Below are 14,864 nucleotides of genomic sequence, written 5' to 3' on the forward strand. Positions count from 1 at the left end.
TTTCTTATAAGCTTATAAATATATAAAAATATTAAAAATTAATAATTCATTAATAATCCTTATTTTAGTGGTGCAGAATTGGTAAACAAAAATTTGGTTATCAAATACAAAGAAAGATACGTTTTGTGCCAGCTTGGAATTATTTTTTAAGTCGTCATAGACAAACAATCATTTAATTTTTTTTTGTAAAAAGAAAAGACATAGATAAGATTCCCCCCCCCAATATACGCAAGAAGTCAACAAACCTGTGAAAAACCTCCGTTTTCTTCCGGCTGTCAGAATCAGTTTTAAGTTTAAAATTTGACAGATTCAAGATCGAACGCTGACAACGTTTTTCCTCTGTGTACAGATGCAGTCTGCGATGGAAAAGAGGTGAAAATTCGCGGATTGGCTTTTCTTCTCTTGTCGACTCACATAAATTCCATTTGTTTTTGTAGGTACAGATTCACATGAAGGCTCGTCTAGCTGGTACACATATCATTGATGGAGCTACATCTTTTGCAAAAGTTAATGACATCTGATTTTCTCAGGGATAGAGATTTAACGTGTATCTGTAAGTTCGATAGTACATTAGACATACGCAAATTATTTCTACACCGATAGATCAACAGATGGGCCAATATTTCATTTACGCAAGATGACATTCTAGTTCTACATAAACTTTCTTTATACACTCAGTGACAAAATTAGGCAATTGTATTTGCTTATTTTTTTGTAATAACTAGGTATAAAGATTAATAAAATTGTTTGATAGTTGCCTATCATCTTAGTCTGCCTATCCTCACTGGTTTTTGTCAGTCAGACGCATTTTGACATTTTACCAGCTGCAGTGTTTTGGTGATTTCTGAACACTGAAGATGGCGAAATGCCGAAGTGCGTCTGACTAACAAAAATCAGCAAGGATAGACAGGCCAAGATGATAGGTAAATATTAAACAATAGGCTCATCACCCCGCAGGAGGAAATCTCATAATAAAGATTAATAGTTGACATAAAACGTAATAACGTTAATAACTTGTGTTACTCATCCTTTTACACTCTTTAGATTAAAAATATAAAAAGTTCAATCAAAAACCAGTTCTATTTCATCCTTACCACTTTTCGAGTGAGTTAATTAATTAGTTTTTTAAATTGTTTTCTGTGATGAAACAATAAATTTGAGTGAAAAATTAATAACTAATTTTTTTTTTAAAGCATAGTTTTAAGTTGAGAAGATATCACCCAGGCTTTAGCCTACGACGGACGTTGTGTTGATTAGATAGCCCAAATCCTGGGTGTGCAGTGTTCTACCATCCATTACAATGGTTTAAGTCTATGATGTACGATGACTAGAGACAATGTTTTATTGCTGTTACCATACTATGTAACATCATTTAAAGGTTTCCTTGATAGGTAATCATCTCCAAATGATCTATAATGTAAGGTTTAGTTCTAGCACATTTATCAGAAGGCTTCTTGACAATAGTCTAGACTCTCCCATCAGGTTCTCTACTACTGGAAAGGCATTGAGTAGAAAGATAACTATCCACAAATCAGCATCTCGCTTGGGCACTTGAACAATAAGGGGCTGTTCTCTACACAGATAAGAGCCGGTGTGATTTGTGGCAATCAGATACCGGTACCATGTGTGGAGAAGACGTGGAAAATGTTTTGCTACATGTGCTGCCCTTCATGCCTGAGTCACAGTTTTTCAAAGACGGTCAGTTATGGTATGGAGTGGACTCAACATCCATGCCCGTAGCGAACTGATTGTCATAAAGAATGGATCTTTGACTGCACTATGGTACATTGATGAAGTTCTGGAAGCTTTGGTCTTATTTCCTCTATTGTTAATGCCTGATAATCCTTGACTGCATGAAACACGAGTTGTAATCCATTACTTGGAGGATGTAAGGATTAACACAATGAATTAATTAGCCAGCCCATTCTCTTGACATGAATCCTATAGAACACTTATGGGACATGATAAATAGAGTGGAAGCGTGCTGGGCCCATAACCCAGAGTTCCGTGGATCGAAACCACGCTCTGCTACCATTATTTATTGCCTAACTATTTGGTTCTTCCTCAAGGAAGTGGATCTTTTCCTTGTTTGAATAAATAAATTAATAATAAACAAAAGAATATTAAAAAAGACACAATTCTTATATTGAGATATTAACAAAGTTGAAAATTATTATTATTTTAATTAAAAAAACAGAAACAATTCTTATATTGACTAATTATTATAACTATTATTTTTTTATTAAAAAACAAATAATTCTTAAGTTGAAAGATTAACAAACTTTGAAATTAAGGTCGTCAGTTCGGAATTAACAATTTGACAATTTTTTAAAGGAAACTGATTAATATTATTATTATTATTTATATTAAAATACAGAAACAATTCTTACTTGACTAAATATTATTACTATTTTTTTAGAATTAAATAACGGAAACAATTCTTATATTGACTAATTATTATTATTAAAATTAAATAAACAAACTGCAAGACAAACTTTTGTTGATTAAACTGTTGATGAAAAATTTGACTCTAAGTTGTAAACTATAAATGATAAAGAAATCCTTTTCCATGAAAAACAAATTAAAATGATAAACCTTGCGTGATGATTCTCGCTAGATGAAAATGGGCTGATCTTTGCTGCTTTTTCACACACACAAAAAAAAAAAAAATCAAACATATCGCCTCTAGTCCAGTGCAAACCTAACAGGCCTCTTCCAGTGGAAGGTTCCAGGTTTGAATCCAGCAGTACTGCACTTGAATCCGACATGCTGAGGGTTAAAATAACCTCATAGTTGAAATACCATAGTTTAAAAAATGCATTAATTTAAAAAAATACAAATGTCCAGTTTTTTCTTTGAGTGTATTTTTAAATAGTATGTTCGTGAAAATTGTAGATGTTAATATTGACCAGATTTATGTACAATTAGTTTACCTTTTATCTAGTCAACTGTACAGTTTCTTTATAGTAGTGTAGTATACACAGATTATTCTCTTTTTTTTCCTACAGTGTACAAGAAAATCAACCTTTGTAACCGTTTCGAATTATTTTCATGACAAATACAAAGCACTGAATAGATGGTAGACAGAAAATGATCAGACCGCGTCTAGATGATAATCTCTCAGTCGATGTAATATGTGTTAAATCTCTTAGATTATATTAATAAATTTGTTTAAATATACCATCTTTCATATTGTTGTTTTTGTTTATTTCTGATGAATTGTGCAATTTCCTTATTACACAATTCTAATATTTGAGAGGAAGAAATCAAAAACACTTTATCTGTAAGATCACATTGTGTTGAAGGCAAATGGTTGAGAATCACCCTTGGTCGTCTCCAATCATTCTGGTTTGAATCTCTTTTTTTTACTACAACCTTTAATGTTCATTTGGAGGTGGATAATTTTTTTTTTTTTCAAAACCTTAGGCCAACAGAGCAGCCTATGGGGAGAGGGGTGAAGGCAGACTTAAGTGGGTTTAAAAAGTTTAAATTCTTAGAGGGCACTAACAGATTCCATTTCCAAGTGAATAAAACAGTTTACAGTGCTATGGAAAAGTCCACATCCACATGGGATAGCTGTCCATATCAGCTTTTGTTATTACACATGGTGCATGTGTTTCTGTTTCCTTGACAGGCACTTTTGTTGGCCCCATGATCCTGCTGCCAAGAACAAGTCTTTTTATTTTCACAAATATTGTTAGCAGACAGGGCACTTTAATACATTCCAGTGGTCTTTTGGTTCCTGTTAATATGGTCTGAGCTAGGTCTTCAAGACCAATGGAGACAGTGCTGTTATCCACCATCTGTTGGGCTCTGAACCAATATTCCTTTTGAGCCCTGTAAGTATTATTTATTTAATGCAGTATACATCAGTATATTTTATTTTTCACAAATTTTACATTCAGTAATTTTATTTTATCACAACTTTTTCAGATCATGACATGATTCCTCTTCAGATTCTATTGGTACTGCTGAAGAACCCTATCTGACTAGTTTGTCAGCCTCTTCATTACCCTTTTGTCCCTGTTCATATTTTTTCCAGTGCATTCGTGTCCTATGCTGTCTGTGATTCTGCCTCAAGTGTGCTTGGACTTACTATTAGAATATGTGGTATTGGTTAAAGTTTCTGCCTGACATACCATGACAAATTTTTCAAGAGAAATTGGCATTTTTAGCCCTTAATTTATTTTCTTCCTTAAATACCAACATCAGTGTTCTGTTTGGTTTTTAACCGCTTGTGAACCATATACTCTGTAATGGAATTTCTCCAAATTCCCCAGAAAAACCAGCTTCAAAAAAGAACTAAAGCAGGAAAAAATATGGATCTCCAACATGCTTGGCACTTGATATATAAATTTATTAAAAAGTCCTTCAAAAACTAAATACAGAAAAAAAAAGAAATTGCTCATTATCGCTTACAAGAAAACTAAATATTAACAAAACAAAAAAACTCGCTTCAGTTTTGCAACAAATTTAGTGCTTTGATGTAGGCCTGTCTCTCTCCCTGCCTGATCAAGGAGTGAGAGAGTCCTCCCATTGAAGGTAGAGGGCCTTGAGCCAAGGATGCTGAAGGGCGGCGATAAGTATGCAACAAGTCAGTATTGACTTATAATCCTTTCTGTCAGGCTGCTCTTTCTGATTTGATAATTTGGTATTTCTTTGCAAAGTTGCTGAGAGTCTTGGCATATGTACGATAATACATCCATTCAAAATATCTTTGTTTTATTTTTTGGCATAATAATTATGTCTAACTGACCTTGCATCTCGCTAGAAGAAGAACCCGCTTCAGGGTAGTGGGTTAGTTCTTATGGCACCAGTCACACTGAGGCATTCCTTTTGGTACCACTTAGGAGACTTATTACTCTTGATAGCAAGTTTTTTCTTACTACACAATAATTGTCATGTAGCTTATAGTTGACCTGACGACTTGTATAAAGCCAGAGGGTCAATTTAAAGATTAAACCACCAGTTGTTGAGTGGGAAATAAATTGTCTTTTCCTCACTAGCCTAGTGTGAAAAAGACAATTTATTTGCCACCCATCAACTTATTATGGAGTTCCACAAAATGGACACTATCAAAAAAACAAATAAACATTAAACCCCAGCCCTTTGCACTTGTCCAGGTTGATTTTGACTTTGTGTGTACTGTGTGAAAAATTTTCTGTGTTGATTCTTTGCTTATGATTACATTAGGATAAATAAATAACACCTGAAGAAAATTATTAATTTTTTACCACCATTACTTAATTAAATGTTCAAAATTTGTATTCATTATGGTAATACATAACAGACAAAGGTGGCGAGAATAGGCAAACGAAGATGATTAGTGGCAATTAAGCTTTAAAAAATATATATACTCAATAAATTTCTGGTAAAGATAGAATTTTAGAAAAGAAATTTTATAAAATCAATAATCAAAACAATACAGAATTTGATCGGTGATGACAAAATTAAGACATATTCAAGATCCATACAATGAACCACTTTCAAACACAAATTCTGAGAAAGCCATATTTTATAATATTATTAATTATCTCATTTTGTAATATGTAATGATTTATAATTTTTTTAATAGTACAATAGATAAAGACATTTGTCATATTTGATAGAATGTTAATCATCTTTTGATTATGTGGAATAGAAAAGTAGCAAATTGTTTTTGTTTTTTTGAGCTTCCTGAGATTATATATCAAAACTTATTTATACATATCTTTTTGAATTCTCTGAACAAATCCTGGAATGAAACTATCCGGCATCAGTTTGCATGCCGTCTTGTCTAAATAGGCCACACAAATTTCATGTGATTTCACCGATTCGCAGACCAAAACCCATCATCTACATCAAATTTTCTCAGTTTCACTGAAGCTGCTCCTTGGGTTTCCTGTGTTTTCTTCAATGGACTACCAAGTAAACCCCTGAACTGTTCTGTCTTTCCAACCCACTTTTCTAATGATCCAAGTGAGCCAGGGAGGAAGAAGGACTAAGTAGGAATAAATTGTTCTCACATCAATTATCTATGTGGTTGAATAGTTTGCAGTTACTCGTACGATCTCAGGGGAATGTATTGTACACCAAACAAAATAAATTTGACATGGTTACTGAATTGTTTAATTTATAATGAAAAACATCACATACATTTACTCTTTCGCTTTCTTTTTTTTATGCTAACTAGTTGATATAAAGGCTTCTTGGTTGGTCTGCAAGTTATCGAACATTTATCCACAACAAAAACTATCAGGTCTAGTAGCTGCAGACAAATCTTCCAAACATTATTTTATCCAGAAAGATTTTTTTCACTTGGATGTAGATAACAAACTATGAACATTTTAGGTGATTATGAGAATAAGGAAACTAGCCACAATCGGGGCTCTTATTTTAGTGTCGGCCTGTTTTGGACTGTATCTGCTGCTAGATAGAGCTCTCAATGAGGATAGAAAAAAAGTATTGAATTACCTGCTAATGCTTGTAAATAATGTATAAAGAAAGTTTCTTGTATTTTTTTAATAAATTGTCTAGGTGAAAGGAAATACATTGTTCCAGCCAAATTTTAATGATATACTCGAAGTTAGAGCCTACAATGACAGTAAAGTACTATACAGACCGACCAATGTAAGTATTAGATTGTCCTTTTTTTTAAACATTCTGTTACATAGTTATATATTTTTTTTTTCCAGCTCCTCGACAAAACACCGTTTAAAATTCCATCTACACAGTGTACATCACCAGTTATAAATCCTAAAGTTAATATTCAGGTGAAGAAACGTAAAGTATTTGTTTATGCTGAATTTGTACAATTTTTTTTTCCCCCCAGATGGGGAAAGTGTATCAGAAGCTGAATTTTAACAATGTTGATGGTGGTGTGTGGAAACAGGGATGGAATGTTCAATATTCAAGTTCTCAATGGAATGAAAACAATAAATTAAAAATATTTGTAGTCCCCCACTCTCACAATGATCCAGGTAATATTACCAAATGACAACATTTGTCAGTCTGCTTTACGATTGCAAATTACAGGATGGAAGAACACATTTGAAGAATACTTTAAACAACAGACACGCTCCATTTTGAATAATATGGTCGATAAATTGATGGAGGATGAACGCAGGAAATTCATATGGGCAGAAATTTCATTTTTTTCTTTATGGTGGTCAGAAATTGATAAGGAAACAAAAGACAAAGTAAAAACTCTCATAAAAAGACACCAGTTGGAAATCGTAACTGGCGGCTGGGTAATGAGCGATGAAGCCAACTCACATTATTATTCTCTGATCGAGCAGCTCATGCATGGCCATCAGTGGCTTTTAGAAAATCTTGAATATCGACCCAGGTTAAATTTTTATTTAATTGTTCATCAGTGATTTTTTAACTACTTTCATTTTTATTTTTTATTTTTTTGTAGGACTAGCTGGTCGATAGATCCTTTTGGTCTTTCCTCCACACTTCCATTTATTCTTAAACACTCTGGATTCTCAGCTCTAACTGTTCAAAGAAGTCACTATTCAGTCAAAAAGCACCTTGCTAAAAACAAACAGCTAGAATTTAATTGGAGACAATTATGGGGTAAATGTTATTGCATATTATTAGCAGCAATTGTAGGTTCAGCCATTGTCATGCCCTTTGATTTTATTTTCATAATTTGTTTGCTATTTTATTATTATTATATTTTCAATCTTGACTAGAAAATTATGTAAACTTTCTTGTTTTGTTGTTAAATATTAATTAGGTTTTTTGTTAAAAAATAGATGGTGATGGAGCTAATGAGTTACTGACACACATGATGCCTTTCTACAGCTATGATGTTCCGCATACATGTGGGCCAGACCCGAAAATTTGCTGTCAATTTGATTTCAAGCGCCTCCCAGGATATGGTTTATCATGTCCTTGGAGGGCATCTCCCCAAGTTATTACCGATAACAATGTTGAAAAAAGGTATGTAACTTCTTCAACTCACTTTTGCACACTGTTTTACATGGACATTTTCCAGGGCCATGATGCTACTTGACCAATATAGGAAGAAAGCCCAGCTTTATTCCACTAATGTGCTACTGGTCCCATTGGGTGATGATTTTCGTTATGATCATGATTCAGAGTGGGATGCACAATATGGAAATTATCAGAAACTTTTTGACTACATCAATAGCAACCCAAGCATGAATGCTCAGGTATTCATTTCCTTTTTCCTTTCTTTCTAAAATATGTACCTTTCATACGTATTATTTTCCAATACTCTTTTAGGCTCAATTTGGGACACTTTCTGATTATTTCAATGCTCTTGAAGAAGCTAAACCTTTTCAATATTTCCCAAGCCTTTCTGGAGATTTTTTCACTTACGCAGATAGAGATGACCATTACTGGAGTGGGTATTATACTTCTAGGCCATTTTATAAAAGGATGGACAGAATCTTAGTCTCTTTTATGAGGTCCATATTAGTTTAAAACATGCTTGAAATACATTCTAAAATTGTAATTCTTCTTCAGAGCAGCAGAAATACTGTTTGCACTTGCAACAAGAATGGATAAAAGTTTTGAAGCGTGGCCCAGACTTTATTCAAACCTATCTGATGCCAGAGCAAGCCATTCTTTGTTCCAGCATCATGATGGCATAACTGGAACTGCAAAAGACCACGTCGTCCTTGATTATGCTATGAAGTAAGCCCTTTTAATTTATAATAATTTACAACTAGAAGTTATTTAAAATATTTTACAGAATGATAGAAGCAATAAAGCTAGCACAGCATGTAATTCAACAATCCGCCCATTTTCTTCTTTCAAAAGGCCAGGTAAGTGCACAGGTTCAAATGTATTGCTTGTATATTTGATGAATTGCAATAATCATTTAAGCCTTTTAATGTTTTTGTTTAAATTTTTGAGGTTTTTATTAAGAAAAAAATACATTTTATATATATATATTTTTTTAAATTTTAGGTATCACAGACTGGGGAGGAAGTTTTTTTTCTAGTTGACGAGGACCAGAAGCTGGAAACTGCAAAGATGTCAGAACAGTTTATTATAATATTTCCGTATGGTATTTCTACCAAGCAGGTCACATTTTTCAATCCCTCCACTTTTAAAAGAGTCGAAGTTGTCCATTTAAAAGTTGAAAACACGCTTGTCCAGGTAAAATGAAAGTTCATAGTTTAGCCAATTGTAGTCTCATTTTATATTTTTTCTTTAAAGGTGAGGGATATGTACGGACGATTGTTGAAATATCAGATAAGTCCGATTTGCTCTCCATTTGATAGCACGATGAAGTGCTATCAGCTTTCATTTATCGTTGACATCGAGCCACTTTCACTTAAAACTTACACCATTGAACTCGGAGATGATAACCAGTTAGTGTTTAATATTAATTTATTTACATCTATACAACGGTTTGAATCTTAATCTAAAACAATTCTATTCCTCTAGGGATTCTTATACAAAATTGAAAATATTTGATGACAGTTTATACCATACATACAAGGATTGGCCTTTAAAAGAAAAAGCATCACCGTCAGATTTTTCAATTGAAAATGACAATTTTACCCTTGTGTTTACAGCTCAAGGATTTTTAAAATCGGCCACCATTAAATCTGCAGACAATTCTGCTACAACGCCAATAAATCTCAGTTTTAACAAGTAAGATTTTAAATTCCAAGAAGGAAACTTTAAATATTCTATTGAATCATTTCTATAGATATAATGCAAGAGGTGGGGCAGAAAGAAGTGGGGCTTATTTATTCTTGCCAGGTGGAAATGCAAAACGAGTGCAGTTTACAAGTACGAGATTGATAGTTTTGGAAGGCATCCATTTTTCAAGAGTGATTGTTTACACATCTGAATTGACTCATGTTGTTACACTTTACAACATTCCCGGTTTGTAAGATTGTCTAGATGTAAACAAATTAAATTTATCAGAAATCGTCTATTAGATATTCTTGTTCAGGAGCTGATGATTTTGGTGTTGAAATACAAAACCTCATCAACATCGTTAAGATAAATGATAACTATGAGCTTGCAATGAGATTTCAGACAAATATAAAAAATGGAGATGTCTTTTCTACAGATTTGAATGGTGTACAGGTAAAAATATCAATTTGTATAAGAGACAGACAATATTTACATAAACCTGATTTTAGATGATTAAAAGGAATACTTTGAAAAAACTACCAATTCAAGGCAATTTCTATCCCATGCCAAGTGCCGCCTTCATCGAGGATAGTAGAGTTAGATTGACACTGCTGACAGCGCAGCCTCTTGGTGTTGCTGCTCTCCATCCCGGCGAAATTGAAGTAACTATTTCACATTATATTATTCAACAAGTCAAATAAAATCATAGATAAACAATTTTTCTGATTGTCTAAAATGATATAACCATCTGTGAGGTGATGAATGTTTAGCTTGATTGGCTACAACCATCGTATTTGTTTATTAGATACGTTTTGGCATTTCACCATCTTTGTAATTGGCCGTGGGTTATTTTGCATTTGTTAAATTTTAAATTGTAAACTAACTGATCACTGAAAACATCCAAATGTATGCAAACCAAGAATGAGTGAAAACAAGCTGCATATTTTTCAAATAGTTCACTTATATCTACTTTTATTTTTTATTTTATTTTATTTTTTTAATCTAATGATTACCATTATTGGAACTAGTGACAAGTTAATCTCTCTCACTTGCACATTCCCTGGGCCCAGTGACAACATCCTCATGGTTTTTGAATTTTAGGAGCCATAGCTGGACCCTCATGTCATCTCAGCTGAGGTTGTATCCAATATGCAGCAGTGAATTCACTCGTACTGAGGTAGTAGTGAATGGAAACCTCCCACACTCTTCCATTCCTGTCCTCATCATCACCGAACCCTCTTTTCTTCCCCTTCTGTTTACAAACTGGCCTCTCACTTAAATTTTTGCAAAATTGTGATACATTCTTTTGTATGGGAAACCATTCAGCCTCAGTATCTATGTCTCATTGGGAATGTCTTACTTTTGCCTAGTCTGTCTCTCGCCATTGCCCTTCCTATCCTCTACCCTCCCCTACCATCTACACTTCTGGCATTCTGATTTTTTTCCTCTTGTCTACTAGTGGCCTTAATTTTAGTTTTACACTGTTTACTTTCACAGTAATTTTCAAATTATATTTTTATTGTCTTTATTTACAATGGTTTTTTCTCTCTCTCTCTCTCTGTACTTGTATGGATGTAGTATATAAGCGTGCAGATGAGCTAAATAAATCACTAATCAGTATTTTTTATTATGTTTTAAAATACATAATGAAAACTTTTTGGGTCAATTAAAATTTAAATTAAATATAACTATTTTTCTACTTACATTTACTTACTTCCATTGTAAAGTATAATATCTGAGTGAGGAATTTCTTGACCAATTTTGAACAGAATTGGTGGTACATAAAAGGAATAAAAACGATTCAGTGCAATATATTATCCATCGAACGCTTTAAAATTCGATGCATAATACAAAATAAATCGGGCTGGGAGATCATATAGTGGCCAGGCTATAGGCAAGGGAACATGTTTTTGCTTCCAAAAATAAGTCTTTTTGCAAACCCTTTGTGCATTTATTTACATATTTCATGTTCTCATTTATTTATTTGACTAGTATCAATGTAAAAAGAATTTGTGTTTATTTAAATTCCCTGATGTACAGATAATGCAAGACCGTAGACTGCTTCAGGATGACAACCGGGGTTTAGGACAACCCGTAATGGATAACAGGCCAACTTTGGCCGTATTTAGACTTCTACTGGAACCAGTCATACTGGGATGTCAGGTATAGCCATACTCTTATCAATTTTAAATATTTATTAATTTTTAGAAGAAGTACTATTTAAAACTTTACAGTTTTGTCAATTAAAAGGGTAAAAATACTTTTTTTAATAGTCGGATTAAGTTCTGTTGGAACAAAAGTATTAATTAAAACATGAAGTTCATATAAAATATATAAAACAGTGAATTAAAAATCAGAGAGAAGTTTGTACTAGTTTTTTTTTTTTTTTTTTTTTTTTTTTAAATTAAATTAGAGAAACTTTCTGTATTTGGTTGGGGCTTTAATAAGCCCTAGAATTTTTTTCACGTACTAGACAAGTAATTTTTAATTTTGCCAATTTTCTCTTACTACTTACCTACACTTACTAGATATTTGCACTATTCACAATTTTATCTCATTAACTTCACTTATTTAATTACATGGGTAAGTCTAATTGGTAAACGCAACATCAAATTTTTTCTTTTTGCAGAAGAAGGCTGAATCGCCATGGAGTTCATTGTCTACAAATGGAGAGATCGCTTCACAAATCATCACGTATCCAATATTGAAGATGGTCTGGGTTGGAGACTCGAGGGCTCCACTTCCACCATTTTATTCTCCAATTATTCCCGAGATGGCTGTCAATGTCCATTTAGTTCTAGCCCACGCTTTGAAAAACTTTGACACTGGGATTGTTCTGAAGACATCTACCTTGGACAGTTGTTTTTCTTCTGTTCAATCAAGTGGAAAAATGCATGTAAGTTGTGAAATAATATTATTAGGCACTCAAATATGAGAAATGGAGAATGAATTAATTGAGCTTAAAATCAAAAATACTTTCTTCAATAATTTATTATGGGTTAAAAATTGGATTCTGGTGAACAATCACTTTAAATTTTATCTGGAATTGTTGAGATGGTTTAAATTTTTAGTAACTTTATTTTTTTAACCGATTTAAAAACTATCCAATGCGAGTGAAACTTAGTGAGAGCAGCAGCATTTTACATTATTTTGTACTACAATATCCTTTAATTTTTCTTTTTTCATTGTCTGAATAATGTATTCAATATACATCAATTCGATTTATTTTTGCCTTTGTAAACAAAAAAGTTTTATTTAATTTATGTTATTCGGTTTCAGTTTGACATTGGAAAATTTCTTCACTCGCCAACATCCAAGGTCTATGAAACAACTCTCACATTTAATGAAATTGGCCCTGTAGTGGACCCATTAAACACAAAAATTTGTGAAAACACTTTGAAGGCATACTTTGTATATAATGGAAGTAATTGAAGTGTGCATAACCAGACAAAAAAAGCTGGCAACAATGTGAATTTGTGAATAACCAATTGTATATGTTTTTTAGTGATTTGTGGTTTTATAAATGTTCATAATCTGAGCTGTATATACCTGAAATACCTTATTTTTGAGATAGTCATTTCATTGCACTGAAAGTGGGAAATGTAAGAAAATATGGGAACATAATATTTCATTTTCCAACTTCGGAGTAAGGATCATAGAATTGAAATTCATTTTTATGATCTGGTTATCTTTTAGTCTGTATATGAATGTAAATCTATTCTTTTGAAGAATATTAAATTCTATGTTTCTTGTCGAAAATAAAGACATTGTTCTTTATTATTACAAACTTATCTACTTTTTATACACTTGTTTTGTAATTGATAATCATGGATTTTTGTGGAATTTAGCTTCTAGTGTGTTTTTGGAAATCATCCTCTTTAATGTAATATAGTATCCATTGAAAGAGAAAATAATGTTCACAGTTATGTGCATATTTATAACAAAGACTGTTTATAAATTGCTATTTGACTGATAAATAATAAATAAATAATTACGTTTTGTGCTATTTATTGTGCCCTTTGACATAAATGACATTTTATTGCAGCCTAGTAAATACTTAATATTCCTCCATTATTCTCAAACTGCACAAGAGTGCAGCATAGGGCACTAGTGAAAGATTTGCTTCTTTTGTAAGCAAATTGGTGTTTATGATGTATTTTCCAAGTGGATGTTCCTGATGTGCAGACCAATGGTCTTTATCATAGTTTTTAGAAAAAAAGGATCATTGTGATTATGCTTTGTTTCTAATAGTTTGCAATGTCTTTGGTTAGGAATATTCTTGAATACGATGCTTTATATTGTTGCTCCAGAAATTCTATCACAACTCAGCTTAAGAATGCCTAGCCGGAGTTTACTAGTATGTGAACTGTTTTACATTTCCTCTCATTCACGAAATGTGTTTATAGAATTGCCCGTTCCTTGAATGTCAATTTGTTGATGGTCAGGTGACATTTAAAAGAAAGATTTTTGTACATGTTTATTTTCGACTGTTATTCATGGTTGTTTACTTTTTGTACACTCTTTTTACCTTGTATTATTATTATTATTGTGTGATGATTAGAGACCTTTAATCGATAATTATTCAGAAATCGTGAGATGCAGTCTGGTGTGATGTAGGTTACAGAAAAACACGACACGCAAGAATGGCACAATTACCCAGAAGACAAACACTTTGAGCCCTGAAGATGATCTCAATAAAGATCGATTAAAGTTAAAGTTTGTTATATAAAGATAGTTGGCACGATAAAGAAAATGTTTTTCTGAAATGTACATCACACCAGACCGCATCTCACGATTTCTGAATAATTATTATTACTGTTATTCTATTTTGACTGTTCTATTTTGGGGCTACTTCCCTGTTTGAACTATGTAATAAATGAATAAACGTCATTTAATTGTGAACTGCTTGTTTAAACCTGAAATAGCAGTAACTAAACAATTGAAAGATATTTTATTAAAATAAAATATAGAAAAGAAAGTTGATTGGATATTACTTTCTTTTTAATTTATTGTATAATGTCTGCCAAGAAGGACATACAATCCCATTCGCTAAACAAGAACATGTAGCTCATTTTTTAGTTTTAAAATATGCATGCTGATAGATTTGGTTGTAGACTTAGATGTTCCGTTCAAAGCAAAATGCAAGGATATAAAACAAAAAGAAAAAATGAAGAAAGATGAAAGAATGGCCACACCCTTAGTAAAAGGCGGGAAGCCACGAGTTGGGTATCGAGAAAACAAAACAAAAGAGCAAA

The 14,864-nt window shown here is 32.6% G+C and overlaps 1 protein-coding gene across 4 annotated transcripts; it reads left to right on the forward strand.

The window, feature by feature from the left end:
• The first annotated feature begins 145 nt into the window (after positions 1-145).
• On the forward strand, positions 146-13,615 carry LOC106666206 (alpha-mannosidase 2). 4 transcript variants are annotated; one of them, XM_014393227.2, is made up of 23 exons: positions 146-372; positions 438-553; positions 3,009-3,129; positions 6,331-6,441; positions 6,517-6,609; positions 6,675-6,752; positions 6,812-6,959; positions 7,015-7,327; positions 7,400-7,560; positions 7,743-7,929; positions 7,985-8,162; positions 8,236-8,420; positions 8,479-8,649; positions 8,708-8,780; positions 8,926-9,117; positions 9,178-9,332; positions 9,409-9,618; positions 9,677-9,855; positions 9,926-10,062; positions 10,119-10,271; positions 11,650-11,772; positions 12,239-12,505; positions 12,889-13,615. In XM_014393227.2, exons 3-23 carry the CDS (start codon positions 3,091-3,093, stop codon positions 13,039-13,041), a joined length of 3,306 nt encoding a protein of 1,101 aa, XP_014248713.1. In that variant the 5' UTR covers positions 146-372; positions 438-553; positions 3,009-3,090; the 3' UTR covers positions 13,042-13,615. The 4 variants fall into 4 exon arrangements, with proteins under 4 accessions (XP_014248713.1, XP_014248714.1, XP_014248717.1 ...); XM_014393228.2 differs by lacking the exon at positions 3,009-3,129 and having other exon boundaries at positions 147-372; XM_014393231.2 differs by lacking the exons at positions 3,009-3,129; positions 6,331-6,441 and having other exon boundaries at positions 147-372.
• The last annotated feature ends 1,249 nt before the right edge of the window (positions 13,616-14,864 follow it).

The sequence above is a fragment of the Cimex lectularius genome, unplaced genomic scaffold (genome assembly GCF_000648675.2).
Source record: "Cimex lectularius strain Harlan isolate CLEC.00 unplaced genomic scaffold, Clec_2.1 scaffold5, whole genome shotgun sequence".
Lineage (NCBI taxonomy): Eukaryota > Metazoa > Arthropoda > Insecta > Hemiptera > Cimicidae > Cimex > Cimex lectularius.

What these genes read in the sequence shown, in the direction of transcription:
- LOC106666206 (XM_014393227.2), top strand. Translation starts at nt 3,091, where the DNA reads ATGATCAGACCGCGTCTAGATGATAATCTCTCAGTCGAT. An exon ending in TACACTTTACAACATTCCCG is followed by an intron (nt 9,856 to 9,925) that starts GTTTGTAAGATT and finishes ATTCTTGTTCAG; the next exon opens with GAGCTGATGATTTTGGTGTT. An exon ending in AATCAAGTGGAAAAATGCAT is followed by an intron (nt 12,506 to 12,888) that starts GTAAGTTGTGAA and finishes ATTCGGTTTCAG; the next exon opens with TTTGACATTGGAAAATTTCT.